The 19,539-nt window shown below is 38.7% G+C and overlaps 1 protein-coding gene across 1 annotated transcript in view; it reads left to right on the top strand.

Annotated features, from left to right (window-relative positions):
• Nucleotides 1-18,690, top strand: part of LOC146135521 (uncharacterized) — a 32,376-nt gene extending 13,686 nt beyond the window's left edge. Inside the window, exons 12-18 of the mRNA XM_083395904.1 lie at nucleotides 1,984-2,191; nucleotides 10,332-10,531; nucleotides 11,845-11,964; nucleotides 13,226-13,279; nucleotides 14,684-14,764; nucleotides 15,982-16,112; nucleotides 16,550-18,690. Of these exons, the coding sequence (XP_083252030.1) occupies nucleotides 1,984-2,191; nucleotides 10,332-10,531; nucleotides 11,845-11,964; nucleotides 13,226-13,279; nucleotides 14,684-14,764; nucleotides 15,982-16,112; nucleotides 16,550-16,706 (951 nt within the window). The 3' untranslated portion in view covers nucleotides 16,707-18,690. The remainder of the gene's footprint in view (nucleotides 1-1,983; nucleotides 2,192-10,331; nucleotides 10,532-11,844; nucleotides 11,965-13,225; nucleotides 13,280-14,683; nucleotides 14,765-15,981; nucleotides 16,113-16,549) is intronic.
• Nucleotides 18,691-19,539: the final 849 nt, after the last annotated feature.

Genomic DNA, 19,539 nt, shown 5'->3' with positions numbered 1-19,539 from the left:
TGTTGAAATTTTTAGTTAGACGTACAATAGGAATATAAAGCACATAAGTATGTTCTTTGTGGAGTATATTTGTTGAAATTTTTAGTTAGACGTACAATAGGAATATCAAAGCACATATAGATTTAGGTAGGGAACCATTTTGTGCATTTCGATGTTGTACATCAACTGAATAAAGTCATCCATTTTTGTGTATCAACTGAATAAAGCCATTCGAAACATATGGGCTTCGGCATTTCTACTATTCTGAAAATGTTTGCGTGAAAAACTTTTATTGTAATATGCAAACACAATAAGGGTTGTTTAGTTGACTTTGCTTGCGTTAATTAGGGGTCTTTTTAAACCTCTTATAGTTTGGATGTCACCAACTTTTCGCCTTCCGTTCGTGCGAATAGCCCAATGAAAAAGTTATGCACATAAAGTTCGAATTTTAACCATTTATATATGCCCGCTTTGGCTGGCTACGACAAAATCCAACTACAGCAAGAGTTAAACTGTACCAGACCACACGCCACACCACGTCAACTGAGCTATGAGTGTTTGCCGCGCGAAAACATCGGTTCATTCCGGGAGTCAAAGTTTGGTTTATCAGTCTTGCTTGTTTAAACGCTTTAAACAACATGTGACGCTGCCCTGACGTAGAGAAAAATCAACACCAACTGTTGTAATCAAACACCAACTGATTGTTGTCTGTCCGCAGGTGTAGCCAACTTATGTTTGATTGCGATCAACTACAATATTTTTAGACACTCTTGCTCGACTGATTCGGTAAAAAAATCACAAGAACAACATTTTGAGAGGTAATTACATTCCAAGCCAGCGATGGAGGTTAATTTGTTACGTCAAAAGAACGCTTTATTAGGCTTGTCCAGACGACAAATGGCCATTTTAATGTTCCGCTTGTGTGTGACAGCTACTGTGGTGATGTAACACATATTCGACGCGATCGACCAGGTGAAATGTCGCGATCGACGTGCTGGCGACCCCTGTACTATCGCATGAACATAGAATAAATGTTTCTACACATAGTGCGCGAGTCTATGTCTACAAGCACACGGTAACATTCATTTACCTGAAAAACAGGTTTGCCCAAATCGGAACAACTGTAGTTTACACTGCCTGACTGCTCAAAAATAGCAATTGCTGTCGCACCAGCAACTCAACCAACTCAGCCGTACATATTTCTACACAAAACATTGTTTTAAGAAAATAAAAGACGAATGTAAACATTGGTACGTTTAATATGTTAAAACTTTTCAGAACAACATTCATGTCCGCTAATCCGTCACTCGTTTCGTTAAATAAACCTAGACTTTCCGTTTAAATACACACTTCATAGAATGTTTCATGGATTTTCCAAAGATAGCGTATTAGTCTACAAACACACAAAAATGATGTTTTTTTGTTATTTTTTGTTGTGTGTGTGTGTGGGGGGGGGGGGGGGGGGAGGTGATGCACGTCTATACGGTTCCCTTTCAACTAAAATAGAAAGTTAACAACAGGTCTTGCACTACCCACATAACATTCAGAAGCGCCCTACGCCAACTAACTTATTTGTGCTAGTACACCGATAGAAGCTATTGAAAGATACACAAACATAATATGCGTTCAACAACTGTGGTTTAGCCCTTATGAAGCTGCCTTTTGCCCTTATGAAGCTTTTTTTAAACGATTTTATGGCTTACGTATAATAGTACATCAAAAGCCATCGAAGATCTACCGAATCTGTCGATCAAGGATGCATGCAAGGCAGGCTAAACAACAACTAGCCTGCAGTGAGGTTCGAACTCACCACCTCGGGCCACCCCGGGACCGTCGCTATACCGAAAACTGAGCTACACGGGCTCTTAAGGGAATCGAGAAGCAACTACGTCGCGTTATTTTTATAATTTTTCCGCGTTTAAACCGTTGACGCCCGCTTAACCCGAAAATAGCCGCGAAAACGGTAGAAAAGTTAACAAGCTTTCCCATTGCACTTATTTGTAGAACATGGAGGCCCGCTACTCCACATCAGCGAGCAACGCGACGCAGCAGGACGGCAGAGAAGGCAGCAGCGGATCGACGCAAAGCGAGAGCCAGGTTTTCGCCGACGCGCATCCCAACGACGTGGCCACCATCCTCAAGCAGTTCCTACGCGAGCTGCCCGACCCGCTTCTCACCTCGGAGTACATCGACGCCTTTCAGTCGTGCGGGCGTGAGTTCATGTTTTTGTTTTTGTTTTGTGTTGTAGTACATCGACGCCTTTCAGTCGTGCGGGCGTAAGTTCATGTTTTTGTTTTTGTTTTGTGTTGTAGTACATCGACGCCTTTCAGTCGTGCGGGCGTAAGTTCATGTTTTTGTTTTTGTTTTGTGTTGTAGTACATCGACGCCTTTCAGTCGTGCGGGCGTAAGTTCATGTTTTTGTTTTTGTTTTGTGTTGTAGTACATCGACGCCTTTCAGTCGTGCGGGCGTAAGTTCATGTTTTTTTTTTGTTTTTGTTGTTCTGTAATGGCGTTTTTTTTTCGATCCAAGTCAGCGGGACGCTAAAGTCCTGTTTTCTTGCGTTGGTAAGGACTGGTGTTGTTATAATGACTTGAGGCGATGGCTTGACTTTAGTGCATTTAAGTCACTGGTCTTTTGTCAGGTTGAATAAGTTAGTGACTTGATTGTACGTAGTTAGACCAATAGCTCGACTTGGTCGTCTTAGGTGCTTTAATAGGCAACACTTAACAATGTGTTATTTAATTTAAGCCATTTGTTGTAGAAATGTTAACAGTCTGTCATTTGTTCCAGTGTTTGTTATTCGAAATAACTGTCAGAATGGAAGGTGTTTTAATATTTATTTGAAAAAAAGTCAATGCGGTGACTATGGGTTTCACTTTTTTCGGCAAATGAATTTTTGGAACTTGAATTCCCGTGTGTTGAAAATGACTTGACTGAGATTTAAGTTAAAATTAACTTGTTTTCAACATTGTTCGACACAATCCCTGTTGATAAATTATAACAAAGGAAATAAGTAGAGGTTAAAGTTTGTTTAGTTTCAGTTGTCATCAAACTTTTTTAGCTTGTTGTACACTATAAAAAATTAAAAAATGCGCCACTTTCCAAAAAAAGGAAATAATTTGAAGCTGTCAAGCACCCGTACTACACAGAGCAATAGGCAACGTATACCATTATATAGTACAGTGTAGGTTTAAATATGACACGTTTTCCTGCATGCCTATACTTGTAAAACAAATGTTGTTCCGGAATAGTTTTGTTGTACACATGAGAATCTGTCGAAATTAAAGTCCTGCTAGTTCAATCGAAATTTTATTTGCCAAACGCTCCTTCACCAGTACGGATTGCTTCGAATTTTTTATTGTTTGAACAAGAAGAGATTTTAAAGAAAACCATTTCGACTTTTGACGAAAATTGAGCCACCATTGCTTTGTTTGTGTCCAGTTATTAGAAATGTTGGTTATAAGGTCATTTATAAGCGAAATATTGGTTTTCGCATCAAAAAATTAGTGTTTCTCAACCAGGGTGCCATTTCTTATGCTTAAGGGTGCCGAGAGATATTTGAGAATCTTTAAGAATCTGTTTTTTGCTCAACTCTTACAACTTTTTGTGTAGGATTAGAGTGGAATAAATCCAATTATAACTTCCTACGTTGTGTAGAGTTGATGTGTGTTGTTCCAGCTTCGGTTATTGTGGCATTCAGTGAATTACCTACAGAAATATCTTGTAGGGGTGCCGCAATCTATTTATTATATATGATGGGTGCTGCTAGCCATAAAAGACTGAGAAACACTACCACAATTGAACCTTTGTATACAGAGTAACCTAACAACTTGTCCAACTAAACCCACTAAAAATTTACCCGAAATTGACTGCTAGATTCGAGAAGCCTTAGCGCTTACGCTCGTTTTCGTGGCTCATACGTTTTCCTAAGACAACGCGCCTCAAAATGACACCGTAATTAGTCACGTCGTCCGGCCACGCTCTCATTTCGCACGTGTTCGTCGATTGGCCAATCGAAACTCTTTTACCTCTTTGGAATTCAATATTTCCAAAATCCCGGTAAAATCAATACAGTGTGCACTTTGGACTGCAAACCTGTAGGCGAACATTTGCCGATTGGACCTAAAATGGAAATAATCGACAACCGTTTGTGACTGCGGGAAATAAGTTCTTCTGGTATTTATTTTCGAAAACGTCGGAAAAACAAAAAAAACAAAAACAGAAGAACTTATTTTCAATATATTCTAATGCCTGGTAGCAACATCATATTCAACTCTTTGTGTAAAGGGGTATACGGTCCCCTTTAAATTGAAAGTAGCTCGGTACAGCCGACCTGAATGTGATCTGAAATCGATAATTCCGGTTTAAGGGCACTCCAACGGCTCCTTGGCGTTGTTTTACAACTTAATTGCTTGTCGGCCAGCGCGGCGGATATCCAGTTTTCTCGGCTGCTTGAATTCGCCGTGTTTTTCAGCTGTTTTATCCGAAATTATAATCGTGGCACTCAGCTTTGGAGCGATCGTGTTATTATTTAAGAATTATGAAAAAAAAGTAGAAATAAGAACTGTTTAAGTTTTGCGCATGTGTCTAATTGCGTTCCAGTGGGCAGTTGAATGAAGTTTATTTTTTATAATGAAATGCAAAGTGATTTCGAAAAGTGATCATCACCGCGAGAAACGAAAAATTTAAAAACGTTTTTTTTTCCGTTCTAGTCTTGCTAAAAACAAGGACTGTTGAAGTTTTGCGCATGTATCTAATTACGTTCCAGTATTTGCAATGGCGCAAAGTTTTGCTCGTAATAACAAATTGCCTAGTGATTTCGAAAGGTAAACAACAGCGCACTAAACCAACGACATGTTATAAATAAATTTCAAACTGATTTTCTTTGCAATGGATCGCTAGAAGATACGGTTGGGCCTGTACCACGAATTTTAAGCAAATAAAAATGCTAGATTTTATATTATTCTCTTGTTAGTCGAGCATCTTACGAATTTTTTTGGGGGGAATATTGGTGACTTGAAACAAACGATGTCAAATGGTACCCTGTGTCCTGGATCAGATCCGAGATTTTTGTTTGGGGGGCGTGAGACACTTTTTAGGGATGATGTCAAGTCATAAAACAATTTTTCGCAAAACAATGTGGTGTTTTTGAGCATTGAGCAAGCTCGTGCGCAAACTGCAGCGGAATCCAATTTAATCGCGCAAATCCGACTGAATAGATTTTCTTAAAACGGACATCAACGTAGTAAAAATGGATACAAGTTCGCGCCAAGAGTTGCTGTATTTACCAAGTAAAAGTTGACAAAAATGTGGTTTGGGGACGCGACATGATGCCCAACCCCTGGATACGCCCCTGCCTGGGACAACTAATTTTTTTACGATTGGTCAAAAAATGACGTTTTTAATGTAGAAGAGTCTTTGTATGTAGGAAATGTCAACAGACCACCTCTGTGTTTTGCTACCCTTTCAGTCACTGGTTTTCCTAAATGATATTTTTAAATAAGATTTACCTGAAAAAATATGACAAAACCCTACAAACCTTCCAAGGTAGGTTTAAATAGAAACTCAACAAGAATCGGTCGAAATTATTACCAACTATATATAAATAAAAAAAAACAAAGCAAAGATTTTAAGTTACACCACAGCGAAAGGACAGTATCATGTTTCCTCAAAAGCCCTAATAGCACTTCTACCAGTGGTTCTCAACCTTTGATGGCTTGCGTCATCCCTTAGAAATAACAAATAAATTGTGGCAACCCTACAAGATTGTTCTGTGGTTTATTCCCTAGAATGTCGCATTAACCGGAAAGGAACAACACACATCAACTCTACACAACGTAGGAAGTTATAATTGGATTTATTCCACTCTAATCTTACGCAAAAAGTTGTCAAAACACTGGATCAGTTCCCTTGTTCAATTTACCTAAACCCAAACATGTTTCAAACCATCACTGATGCCTGCACGGTTCCGAACCGGTTCCCGGCCTTTCAATCTTCGCGCAATTCCCGACGGGTGGAATCGGAGCCTTATAGCGCCGTGACGTCATCGCCAGGGGGACTGTGGAATGCTTTGGCGCGTGCAAAGTGAGGGGAGTGGAGTGCGACCTTGTTTTGACATTCCCGCTGGTTATCGCCAATCGTTACCTTACACAACGCGTTTCGACTGCAAGATAAATTATTAAAGCATAATGATTGGAGGTTGTAGTAAGACGTAATAAGAATATCAAATCCCATACATAAGTAGGTATAATTTTGAACGTTTCGAATAACTCCTCACTCTTTATAAACTCTTTACTCATTAAACTGTTTACTCTTTATAAAAAGGTATTCGAAACATTAAAAATGATAACTACTTCTGTATGGGCTTTGAAAAATTATTGCCCTTTATTCTGCGACCCCGCCCTTGCACCCTTTTTATTGTTTTTATTCCCACTTTGACCTGATTAAGCGCGGTGGCGTGAAATCTTGTCAAAGTTGCTAATTATATGTCGACAGTGCCACCTGAATTACAGCCATTGAACTGAACAAGAACGGTTGTCAATTAGGCTTGATTGACGTTAAAGTCGGGGACGTAAAACTAAAATTGATCGTGTCTGGACCGTTTCCAGATTCGTGACATTTTCCCCCGCCCTACAGGGGTAAACCAGCACGAAAATAGTGCTGAAAAAAATCGATTTTAAAATCACGTTCACGTCAGAGAAATTGTGGCCCGCGATGCGTCGTTAACAGGACGAGGCTTTGACCTATTTTCAATGGTATTCCAAAACCAGTTTTATGGCCCACCGCCGAAAAGTTCATCTACACTTCCACGGTAATGATATACCAAAATATGCGGTGGTGATACACAATCAACAGCTTGATGGCTGCATACATTTTAACCACGGAGCATTGCACAGATGCACGTAATATATCGCGCTTATCGTAAAATGCTGCATATTATTGTTTATTAAATACACTATTTAAACTGGTCAACGCCGGGTATTTCGTCTAGTTACTTCTAAAATAGGCCACGCTCTGTCAATCGTGACGTGTTCGTTTTTGTGACGTAGTCTAGTGTTGGGGCGTGAACTCTTTCGACACGAAGGTTCCGTTTCGTGATCGCTCGTGTTGTTGTAGTTGCAGCGAACCGACGCCACCCTTGAGTTTGTCAGTATATTTTCGACGCCGAGAAATAAAATATCGTGCAAACTTTCGCCGCCCTAAAACGCAGGCGGTTACGGCCATCTTTTACTCGTAAACCGACGCCACGCAGAGCCTGTAATTCGGTGGAGACCCTCAATGCCTTTCTTTGAAGCATTGGTATTTTTTGGCTTTTTCGAGTAGTGTTTACGCTTAGCAAGAAACGTGTTTAAAGGTGTTTCGTGCAACTGCACTTGTACACAAAGATCTTTTACACATAGCATTTATTATCGTTTCGGAATGGGCGCCGAGTTTAGTGTGCTTAGGATGCCCAAAGCACCCCTAGTGAAAACTTGGGGTTCTTAGCCCCCCTAAAACAATAAAAAAATCTTCATGGAAAAAAATCTGAAAATACATATTAACTGTTTTACCACTCCGCAGATAGTCTAATCTTTTCAGCGAGCAGTTTGTGGCGTCTTATTTAAGAGAAAATGTTGAGCACCCCTGTGAAAAACAAAAGTCGGCATCTATGGGGTACATAAAATAAGTAAAATGTGTTCTGCTTATTTATCACCACAAATGCTTTGCACAGTAGCCAAAAGTTTAGCGAAAAAAACAAACAACATAAAATCGTTGTTGAGTCGGTTGACCCTGAAGGTAACAAAGCACAGAAATGTATAACAATCCCCCCTTACTACATTTCTCAACATGTAATTAACGAATTCAGAAGTGCGATTTCACAAGCTTATGAAACGCCCTGCCCTCATTATGAGTGTGAGTGTGTGTGTGTGTTGCTGATAAGCCAGGCCGCTGATGCTTCAAATTAAACTGGCGTCCCAGGCGGATAAGGAGATGACGTGTTTCGTAATACGCGCACCGTTTAATACCGACAGGAGTTTATATTCGGTTGCGTGAGTCATTCTGAAAACGCCGGTGCTATACGCTGATGGGCTTCTTTCTGCTTGTGTGTTTTCAATACTCCGCCTATGGCTGGTAATTGGTAACCAGCCTGTGTCGTATAACCAGCAATTGTCGACTGGAAATGACTACAGGGCTCGTTTATTCGTTTGTTCTTTGCCGCAGCTTTGTTTATAATTTCGGCCCGTTATTCGCCGACAAGTATACACCAGACACAAGTTGTTTTTAATGTTTGCGCTCCCTATTTAAAATTTTGTACAGCAATGTTTATAATAGTAATATACACTGGCTGAAGATTTATTTACATATTTGATAGCGATTATGATGCTTCCTTTAGAACACTTACCCAAAATTCGAAGAACTAAACCCCCAAAAGTGTGTGACCAAAACCATATTATTATAAACAATTTTCTGCCAAATTACCATTACAATCTCGCAAGCATTTGAACGACATCCCCTCAAATTGCGAGATAACGCCCAGAGCAGCAGTACACTCGCTGATCTTATCATTTTGCATTAAGGTATCGAATTGAAGCAATCAATCACTCGTATTCCTATAAATATTGTTTTTAAATCTTGCTGGTTATTGCGGACTAAATCTATTTTGCTAAATCTTTTCGCGATTCACAATTGCTAGGACAAACACCAGAGAGTTTAATTTCTTTTATAATGCTTTGATTTATTGTTTTTTAGTGTATATATATATATTTTTTTTTTGTTCGCCTTTAGTTGCATTATGTTGCCCTAAAGAAGATTGCCCGAATAGTTGGTCGAAACGTTAGCGCATAAAAATTTGCCGGAAGAGCAATTTTACAATTGAAACAATGCCTGCAGCAACAGCATATTCAATGCTTTGATTTTAAAAAGATAAAACTAGCTTAAGTTAAAATCGCTCCTGAAAATGGTTTTAAATTTATTTTGTTGTGCTGTAATATTCGTTTTCCGCCCAGTTAAAAATGTCGATGAAAAAGTGCAATTCAAAACAGCAAAACAGCTGTGATTTGCTTACGAAGGATAAATAAAACGTCAAATTTGAAGTTGTGCGACGAAATTACTTATTTACTCGCGGGCAAATTTAACATATAATTTCAAAGGTATCAGTGGGCCACAAGAAGCAGCCTTTTCGAAACTAAAGGAGCCTGTCACTAACCCTCAGAAGTGACCAGACTTGGACTACTCGATTTATTTTCGCTTTTTAAAATGATATAGAATTAGAAAAGAACAACAATTTTATTTATGTACTTTGAATTTTAATCGCAATGTATTTTATTGCAAATGTGAATGTTTTTTTGTGTGCTAATTTTGATATGTTTAGCATTGCCTATATTGAAAATCCCCAACCAGTCGTTCCAACAAAACGGTATTAATTGGAATTCTTTGTTTCGACTGAGCGACTGAAAGTGCCCGCTGGACAAAGTAGCATTTTTGGTAAAATCCGAATTAGATTAGATCTAGAATTAGAGCACACAAGCAATTCACTAACTAGATTCGAATTAGAATTACACGCATTTTGCTCTAATTCATTGAATTAGAAAGGTAGAATTATCCAGTTGTCCAAGTCTGGATATGACGCTCCAAACCGACCAAGTGCTATTGTTCTAACTCTTATTGGCGCGTGGGACAACATTTCACTAAAACAACACGGAAACGAGCCCGCTTTAAGTTGGCCGACATCTAACCGCGTCACGTCATAATGCGGCGGCAGTGGCCCGCGCGCGTAACGCAAACAAAAACAGCACTGGAAAACAACTGTAGATCTCAACTCTGCTAAGTGTTAGGTGTGGTCCAGATCAGTGGTTCCCAAACTTTTATATTCCGTGGCCTACATTTTTTATAAAAACAGTGTGGCCCACCATGTGCCGTAACCTTTTTTGTATGCCCTTTAGCCCATCATCCAAATAAGATATATCAACCTGACTGATCCAAATATAGCAAAAATGCCCTTTCTGCACTTTACGCCTGCACAGGCGGGCAATTTCTTAATGAATACATTGATTCTAACAACACCCAATTAATTCTTTTTACTTCCGGTTCATTCTTAGATTGAAATTAAATACTCTACGACAACAAACTAAATTTAAAGTAAACTGCCGTGCTAACTGCATAGGAAAAAACACATGACATTTAAGCCTTTATATTTTCGAATAGCACTATGGCCCACTAAAAAAAGTCTTGTGGCCCACTCATGGGCCATGGCCCACAGTTTGGGAACCACTGCTCTACATCCCTAAAATCGTACACAATCAAAAAGTTTCATCAGTTTCCCTCTAATTTTACATCTAACCCACTCCCATTGTTCCTCTTTCTCTTCCAGTGATCCAGGATCGCAAGGAGCAGTTGCAGGCGCTCAACCTCCTCATCATCTTACTCCACCAGGTGCATCGGGACTCTCTCAAGCTGCTCCTCAAGTTCCTCGAGCACGTGGTGAGCGCCGAGCAATGGAACAAGATGTCGCTCAACAACGTCGCAATGATCACGGCTCCTAACCTCTTCATGGGACGCAAGCAGAGCAAGGTAAAGGTTGTTAGGGTGTGTGAATTTTGGGAAATTGACTGAATGATGTTGTTTTGTCGTTGCCACGGACGCTTTAGATCAGTGGTTTCCGATGTGGGTGGGGTCCGTAAAAAATTTTGTCGCGCACCACATTTTAAATAATTTTACTAATAAATTTCACCAAATGTTTAACCAATGGTTTCGGCTCCAGCTCCAGCCGGTAACGGGTATTTTTTTAAGCTTTTTTTGTTAAATGTCGTTTTAAGCACACCTATATTAAGTTGCATTTGCCTGTTGTTTTTTGTCCTTGCTACTGACGCTTTATAGATCGGTGGTTTCCCATGTGGGTTGTGGTCTTAGAGGTTTTTAGAGGTAAAGAAGATTTTAATGTGCAAGTATATTTTATTGATTACTTTCTCGCAAGCAGAGCAAGGTAAAGGCCGAAAGCTTTTTGGGAAATATGAGTGAATGATGTTGTTTTTTCGTTGCCACGGACGCCTTAGATTAGTGGTTTCCGATATGGGTTGGGTCCGTGTGAAAGTTTAAAGGGGTTCGCGTAATATATTTTAAATTATTTAACTGATAAATTATCAGATTACCTTGAGGGTTGGGAAGCCACAGTAAATAGCATAGGCTTCACCAATGCTTTCGGCTTCGGCTTCGGAGCCACTAAACACACATATCCAATGGCTCCGGAATCACCAAAGACTTAACCAATGGGCTTCAGCTCCAGCCGTTAACGGTTATTTTAAAATGTTTCTTGGGCACTGGCTAAATTATGTTACATTTTCCATATATAACTGTTTTATTTCCAAGAGCAATTTAAAACACATTCAGGGTGGAGAAGAAACAATTTCATGGTTTCAGCTCTACATATTTAAGAAATAATGGCTCCAGCTCCGGCTCCGGCTTCACAAACGTAATAAAAATCATCAAGACTCCAGCTCCGAATCCAGCAAAATACATATCTTCGGAGCGCCGGGCTTTAGCTCAGTCTCAACTGCCCTGAATTTAGCCGGGGCACACAACTGTTATTTGGTTTTGTTCTTAAAAAACATTTGACAGCTAGTTTACAGATGTAGTACGTATGAGTAATGATTTGAATGCCTTTAGAGTGATTATTATATTATTGATTTCATGGGATCCACTATTTTTAAGCAAATGGGGTCTTTGTTTGTCAGCTTGAAAGGTTTGAAAACCACTGCAAACATTTCAACGTATCGAGTCGGTATCAAAGTTTACAACACGCACGACCTAAAGTGTTCTTTAGCGTTTTCGAAATGCGACTTGTTTACAACGTTTGTGACGTCACACACTGTCTTGTTACATTGCAGAAGGAGAGCAGCTCGACTTCACAGGACCTGAAGCACGCGGCCGGTACATCGAACATCGTGCGAATGCTGATCAAGTACAACAAGCTCCTTTGGACAATTCCCGCCTTCATGCTGACTCAGGTAAATTAGAACGTGAACATTCAAGAGATTTTTGAAAATTGTTGTCTTGGACAAGTAATACCGTTAACTCGTGGAAACGTTTTGCGTCTAAACTTATAATGTTGCTTCAAAACTTATAGTTTTAGTTAGGTTTAGTAAATTGGCTGGTATATGGGCTTAAAACCTCTTATAAATGTATATATATATATATATATATATATTACTAGTGTATGACCTGAATTGCTAGCTATGCTAGGATATTGTGTTGTTACTGATCAGGAATTAAGGTCGACATTTATCTCGTAAGGGTCAAGGTGATTTCCATTATTACACATTCAGTGCTACCCTTGTCGAAAGGTTTGCATTGTTAACCATTCAATGCCTTGTTTGAACAAACGTAACGGAGTAGTTTGAACCCTTTACTTAGCAGCCCAGTGTTCGTTAGTACACAAATGCCACAACTCAAGTTGTAATGTTTACTCGGGAACAGCAGCTTAAATTATCGCCCCCACGACCGCAGGTGGTATTGTACACCGCTGTCTTATAAGCAGACTTAGGCAACTAGATTAATTTGGCTTTTTAAAATTAGATTAGAATTAAAATTGTAATTAGAGCATTTCATTATTTTCCAAATTAGGTTGGAATTCTAAAGATTAGTTTAGATTTTTTTAAATTTAGTTTAGAATTGGAATTACCGAATTCTTCAAAACACGAATTTTAACTAGAATTTGCACTAGAATAACATTTAATTATACACAATCAAACTTCTTTAAATCGCAAATTATTCTAATAAGGAAGTGAATGGTAAATATGGGTGTGCTAATTTTTTATGCCTTTTGTCATAGCAAAGCTTTTAATACTTTACAAATCACCTACAAGTTGTTCAAAACAAAGAGTTTTAATTTAAATTCTTTGTTTTAATTGAGAGGCTAAAAATGTTGTTGGACAAAGCAGAATTTTTGGTAAAATCCGAATTAGATTAGAACTAGAATTAGAGCAAACAAGCAATTCACAAATTAGATTAAAATTCGAATTCGCCGCATTTTGCTCTAATTCATTGAATAGGAATTCTAGAATTATCTAGTTGTCCAAGTCTCCTTGTAAGTAAACTATAGATTTGAAACGGCACCTTTTAAAGTATCTCAAAGGAGGTTCCTAATTGATCTGAATCTCTTGCATCGCGCCACGCCACCCCCTGAATCACGCGCCAATCACGCTCGCGCCGTGTTGTGGCGTGTCACCCCACGCTTATGACGTCACACTGTCTTATGTTGCTTTGCAGGTGCGGCACATGAACCGGGCGGAGTTAAGTAGCAAAAAACCGTCCAACCAAAAGGTAAGTTTCTCGAAAGTTTAAAGGTGCAAATTTGCTTACTACGTTGTTGTTGTTGTTGTTGTTTTAAAGTATTGAGCGCTATTTCGACCAAATCCTTTGTTTTACAAAATCCTTCAAAAACATACAGTGTAAGGCAGCGGTCCCCAACCTATTGGACGTGACCCATGTGGGGTCACCTAAACCTTTTATGGGGTCGCCATTGCTCACCAATTCATGCAGCTTTAGTGATTTCATTGTTGTCGTGGTTTAAACGAGTATATTAAAAATGTCAAAACAACAAAAAAAAATTGCGTTAAATTGTTAATTTTAAGTTTAATTGATAATAAATTTTTATATTTTAGTGCACATGTGTAGCCACAGTTCTCTTGACTTGGGGGTAATTTTAGCATAATCAATCGCTTGTGTTCTATAGTCCAAGTATTACTTATGTGAAAACAAACTGGGGTCGCATGTATAAAGGCTGATTTCAGTTTAAAATTTGGGTCGGGTTAATGAAAAGTTTGGAGACCACTACTGTAAGGCACGTTTTAATGCGGACAACTATATAATAACATTTTTGTTTTATTACTGCTGCGGACTTGTTAGCTTATATATTGCATGATCTCATCACATACATCGTTTCTACATCTACCCAAGGCGATAGTTTTGGCAGAAGTTGTTTTTATTATGTTTTGCACTGTGCGATATCGTGATTTTCACTAATCGCAATTGAATACATGCTACAATGCCTACAGCAACGTTAGTATGCCACCTGCAAAAAATGTTTTTCTTGCTGTGGCCTCAACTATTTTTAGTGGTCCAGGCATGTGTAACAGTTTGCGCACCTGTGTTTTATTGTGCTCTTCCATCTTTAAATTTCGCTTAGCAGCAACTGCATAACTTATACTTTATTGAACAAAATAATCACCACAGCAGCTTCCATTTTTGGCTACGCTCTCTCGTCGACCGATCACGTTTATCAGTCACAAACTTTCGCCTCATTTGCGTGCTGTTCGACCCAGAATGCTGTCATGTCATCAATTGTGGAAAGCGCCTCTGACCTAAAGCAAAAAGGCGCACATACGCGATTGCAAGGCCGCCATTACCCCGCGCTTACTTTGTCGTATACCAAGAGTACCCTACGCTTGTGTTCGTAAGATCGGTGTATTTTTAGGCTATTTTCCAAGTTTTTTTCTGATTTTTATGCGTAATGTTTTTTTTTGTGTGCTAGTTTCGTTTTCAGTCCGAAAACGCTAATTTACAAAAACGATTTCACTCTGACTCGGCAAAGGAGCATGACATAAAGCCGTCCATTTTATGAGTGAATGGTTTGACTGTGTATCGGAAAAAACAAATTCCTATCCGCGAATTTTTCCTATTTTTCTGTGCGATTTTTCTGTAACACTTTTTGTTTATTTTTTTCAGCACAAGATGAAGTTCTTCCCCGGCAAAACGAAAGACGCGGGCAAGAAGGCTAACCTCTCCATCACTCATCAACCCTTCGACGTGAGTTCTTTAAAATGCCTATAAATACATTCTTGGAAGTGCTGGCGCTGTCATTTTCTGAACTTTTAAAATGATAAAAAGCGTCTCAATGTCTTTATAAGCCTTATTATACGCGCCCTGCAAAAGGTATAGCCATATATGGCAAGTTAGCTTCCCTTAGTGATTAACCTACTTAATTGAGTGGTTCAATCCTACCAACAGGCTAAACGAGCAATCGAGCATAGTATATCTAGCAGGGGTCGGCAACCTTTTTACACTGCGGACCGGTTTAAAACTGAAATTTTAAAAATGGCCTTAAAAACAACAAATGTTCAGTAAAGGAACAACTTTTTTCAATGTCCTAATTAAAATGCATGCGTTTTTTCTAAAATTTCCTGTCTGAACATCAACATTGTTTATAAACATTGTTTGCATGATTTGATTCTATTGCACTTTGGGGTGAGCACGCTTGAACATCAAAAAAACATTATATATGGCCCGTTTTCGATATATTGAACGTACGAGGAGTTAGATTTTTATCAAAATGTCATCTGGAAACCCTGCTAGAGACCGGTAATGAACTCCTCGCGGACCGGCGATTGCCGACCACTGGGCTATACGAGCAATCGAGCATAGTATAACAAACTAAATTTATATTGCGAAGATAACTTGCAAGTCTTAGTTTTGCTTGAGTTTTATTGTCACACAAGTTGTCAAAAAATATTCACGACAAGGCTATTTCGCTTTAGTTTTATGACACCTTTATCTTTAAATTCAAAAATATCTTATTTTTATGCTTGGGATGTTTCCTGATACAAATTCGTCCGTTGATTTAAATAAAACGGCATTGCGTAAAGAAACTTTTAGCTCAAAGAAAGATAAATGGTGGAATTGTAATGACAGTGCGAATCATTTCGACGTTGTCATTCATTTAAAAATACGTTGTCATTCAGGTTAGCTCCATCAGGCAACATATCAATAGAGAGAAATCGCTTTTCGGGTGTAAATGAAGTTTATAAACTGTGATTTATTTAAATCAATGAATGTACTGTTGTCGTCAGGCAAAACAATTTTACAATTGCAATTTAGTTTAAATTGATGGAAACATAATTCCAATCTAATTTGAAAAAAAAAACTAAAATGTTCTAATCTTATTTTATAAATCGTAAATAAATGTAGAGAGATTTCTGTCGGTTGTCATTCATTGTTTAACATCTGTAAACACTTTCATCCTTCAGTTCGACACACCAAAGGGCGTGATACGGGTGCAAGCGCCCGACATGATTATGACGTCGATGGCCGTGCAGCTGGACAACGTCATTACTGCTGGTGACATCATCTCGCGATTCGAGCGGCAATGTGAACGAATGTAAGTGAAAGTCGTAATAAAAATATCAAAGCCCATACAGAAGTAGGTAGCGTTTTGAACGTTTCAAATAACTCTTTATTCATTTTCAACATTTTGATGAAACTGAGATGTCGTACCATCAGACGGCATGTAAACTCAATAATTTATGCTATAAGGACGGGATTCACTTGCATATTTGCGCACGAGTTCACACTGCAAGAGCGGGTGTTTATAACTTAAGTTGTTTTTATGACGTCACGATATAGCGTAACTTCTGACGTCCCATCGAAACTTTTTAAGTAGCAATGGGCCCATTCTGTTACAAGGTTGGTCTTCCCTGTACTAGGGGCTAAGTAACAAAAAAACGCAGCCGTTCGCTACTGCCCGTACCTTGCGGTCACACGCGAAGGTTGCCGCCGCCGCCGCTCGCTTTTAAGCCGCCATTTTTTGTCCGCCAGCAACCCGGCGATCGTGATCGACAACAAGACGCACGCGCTCTACGAGGTGGGAGGCAACATCCACGAGAGATGCCTGCATCCGGACACAAACATGAACGCCCTGATCCGCGTCAATCCTGACACGTCATGGGTTATCAAGCCGCGGACTTGGATCTGAAAAACTAAAAACGACTGGAGAGTTCTTTCTCTTTGTGTTTTTCGCTACAGTTTTACGGCCACGCATATACATCAAGGAGTCTGACTGATTGTCTTGTTTGATTCGTCCATGATACTGTTTGAGGCGAAACGGACGATTTTCATATTTTATTTCTGTTGAAATTTTTCTGTTGATGAGGTTTGCTCCTTATTTCTATACTTTTAAGAAAAAAATGTCGCCCTAAAACCTAGTACGGGTGTTGTCCTATTGGATAAATAACAACTGGTAGTTCGGCTTGAATATTTAAACAGCAGTCGTTTTTGGGCTTTGCTTTCCCAAATGTGAATGTTCAGAGTACTTTATTTTTTCCAGAGTACTTAACGTACGCTAGTACTACATATTTTATTCGAAACTTTTACGACAGGAATGTTTTTCAGCCGCTTTAAGTACTGTTCCATTTGTTTTGTTTTTTTTGTGTCTTGATTTGCAACCACCAACATGCAGTCTCCGCACCTATTGAAGAAGCAAGCTATCAGAAGCGCATGTTGTTAGTTTTTTTGACGCTCACGAGTTCCAGACGTTTGCTTATGTTCCAAGCTCAAACGGATTTTTTTTTCAGTCCTTTGCCGTAACATTTCTTTTGTTTTGCAAAAAAAAAAAAACAGCAAAAGTACGATAGCCATGAGAGGTTCCTGTAGGAATACTCAAGACTTTCTTTCCTTTTTTAATTCTTTAAAACTAAAATATTAGCCAGTTAATTTTTTAATTTTTTTTATCTGGTTTGTTCGTTTCGAACTAGTTGCCGAACAATTAATCACCTACAGTTTTATCTTCTTTTGTCGATTTGAACGCATAAATAGTGGATTTATAAGTCTGGTAATAGACTTCATTTGGCGTTTTTGTTTTAATCAACGTCACTTTTCTGCCTTGTAAACGAAAATTACCACCAATCCTACCTTACTAATCTATCTTCCAAGGGCGTTTTTTACACGGAACTTCCGATTTTTGATGCTCTAAACTTTCTGTCTTCCATTCAGCATGTAGATTGTTTTTGGCAAGACATGCAATTCGCACTTTCTTGACCCTTTGCTAAACTAAATTTGTGCGACCTTACTGCTGTTTTCTGCTTACAAAAATATTCGCTTAACCGATTTACCCGGCTTATCTCTAACGCGATACGAACTTCCATTAAATATTGCGCTCTATTTTTTTACCACTACAATCTTTGTAACTTTGCAAAAAAGCGACAAAACTCTAACGCGCCGTTCCTTATATTGCACACAATTGCTAAAATACCGCCGTCGATAAAAAAAAACTTATTTTTCTTAAACAACCAACTAACCCAAATTCGACAAGATGGCCGCCGAAATGCCGAATTCCACTAACTCCCCTTCCGTACTGTGTTTTTCCAAAGTAATTAGCTTTCACTGTTGCTTTTCCTTGTTTGAAATTGCTTCAAAAACTCTTCGACCTATTGCGATTTGCATACTCGTTTTTTGCCCGCTTTTCCCATACAAACCATATTGCCGGACAGTGGCTTATCATTGCAGTCACAGATTTTCTCTTCTCGTTATAAAATCTTGCCAGTCATTTTTACCCCAGCAGCACTCCAACCAAATCATAAACAACATCGCTGGATTTTTTCAATTAACTTTGGTATCTATGACAAAGAAAATCAAATTACGATTGACATAATTTAATCGCCTGTTTTTAATTTGTTTTTTTTAGTTAATTTTCAGAGTAACCGTGTGTATTTTCCTTCGCTTTCGCGTTCCTACAGAAACGATATTGCGCGTTTTTTGCGCTAAACAGAATCTTATCCGTGTTTGTCTTTCTTGCCGCATTTTCATTATCCGCAGTACTCTCTTTTTTGTTCTGTTTTTGTTGTGTAAAACATTGTTTATCGATACGCCGTTGCCGATTGAAGGAGTCTGCTAATGTCTTCACTTTTGGGTTGAAAGTGCCGACGCTGATGCTATTGCTCGTTCTCAACCGCTTTTTTATTGTTTTCCCCAAAAACAAAACCCCCAAAACACTGAAAGCACAGTAAATGAGTCTTGGACTCGCTGGCCTATATTTTGGGTCTTTTTTTAACTCTTTCAAAGAAGGTTGTGAGATTAAACGTTAAACATTCAACGGTTTTGCATAGATAACCTTGTTAACAAAATTGTTCCGGGGAACTTGGCTTTTAACTGCCCCCAGAATTTTCTAAATATGGATTTTTTTTTACCAAGTCAAATAACAATAATACGAGTCATAACTTTGCCGTCGTTGTTATATAATAGTTGGTATATAGTAGGCTATATAATAATATGGACCCTGGTAATAAGAGGTATAGCGCGTCTTGTGCTTCTACATTATATAAATTGTTTCTAGCCTAATATTGTTGTCGTTTAATTCTTGTGGAGTTCCCCTTTTCTTCACAAGCGCTTGCGAGCAAACTTAACCGCTTTTTTGTGCTTGTGTAAACATGTTTTCTGCCGTGCAGACTTGCTCTTCGAATGTCAATTTCGATTCTTCCAGTTTGAAAACGGTTTGTCTCGTTTTTTCAGTTCGAATCGACAAAGATCGCAATCTGAGCTGGAAGCATTTACGGTAGGTCTCAGATGGCACTTGGATTAGTTAGGCAAAGATAACCATGAACCCACCAAAATGCTTATGTTTGTTTCCTGACACAAGTTTTTGTATATCAAAAGTTGAGAAAAGTTGATCAAAATATATCAGGTTCGCACATTATCAGCAATCAGCAAGGTATTGGGTGAGTGAAACAATTTTACTCCAATTAGAACACAACCTCTGTTCAATAAAATGAAATACATTTATTCATAGTTAAATTGGTGTAACTTACATAAAA

The sequence above is a fragment of the Ascidiella aspersa genome, chromosome 8 (assembly GCF_963924565.1).
Source record: "Ascidiella aspersa chromosome 8, kaAscAspe10.2, whole genome shotgun sequence".
Lineage (NCBI taxonomy): Eukaryota > Metazoa > Chordata > Ascidiacea > Phlebobranchia > Ascidiidae > Ascidiella > Ascidiella aspersa.
Note: the sequence above shows the minus strand (reverse complement) of the source record. Positions and strands in the feature narration are given on the sequence as shown.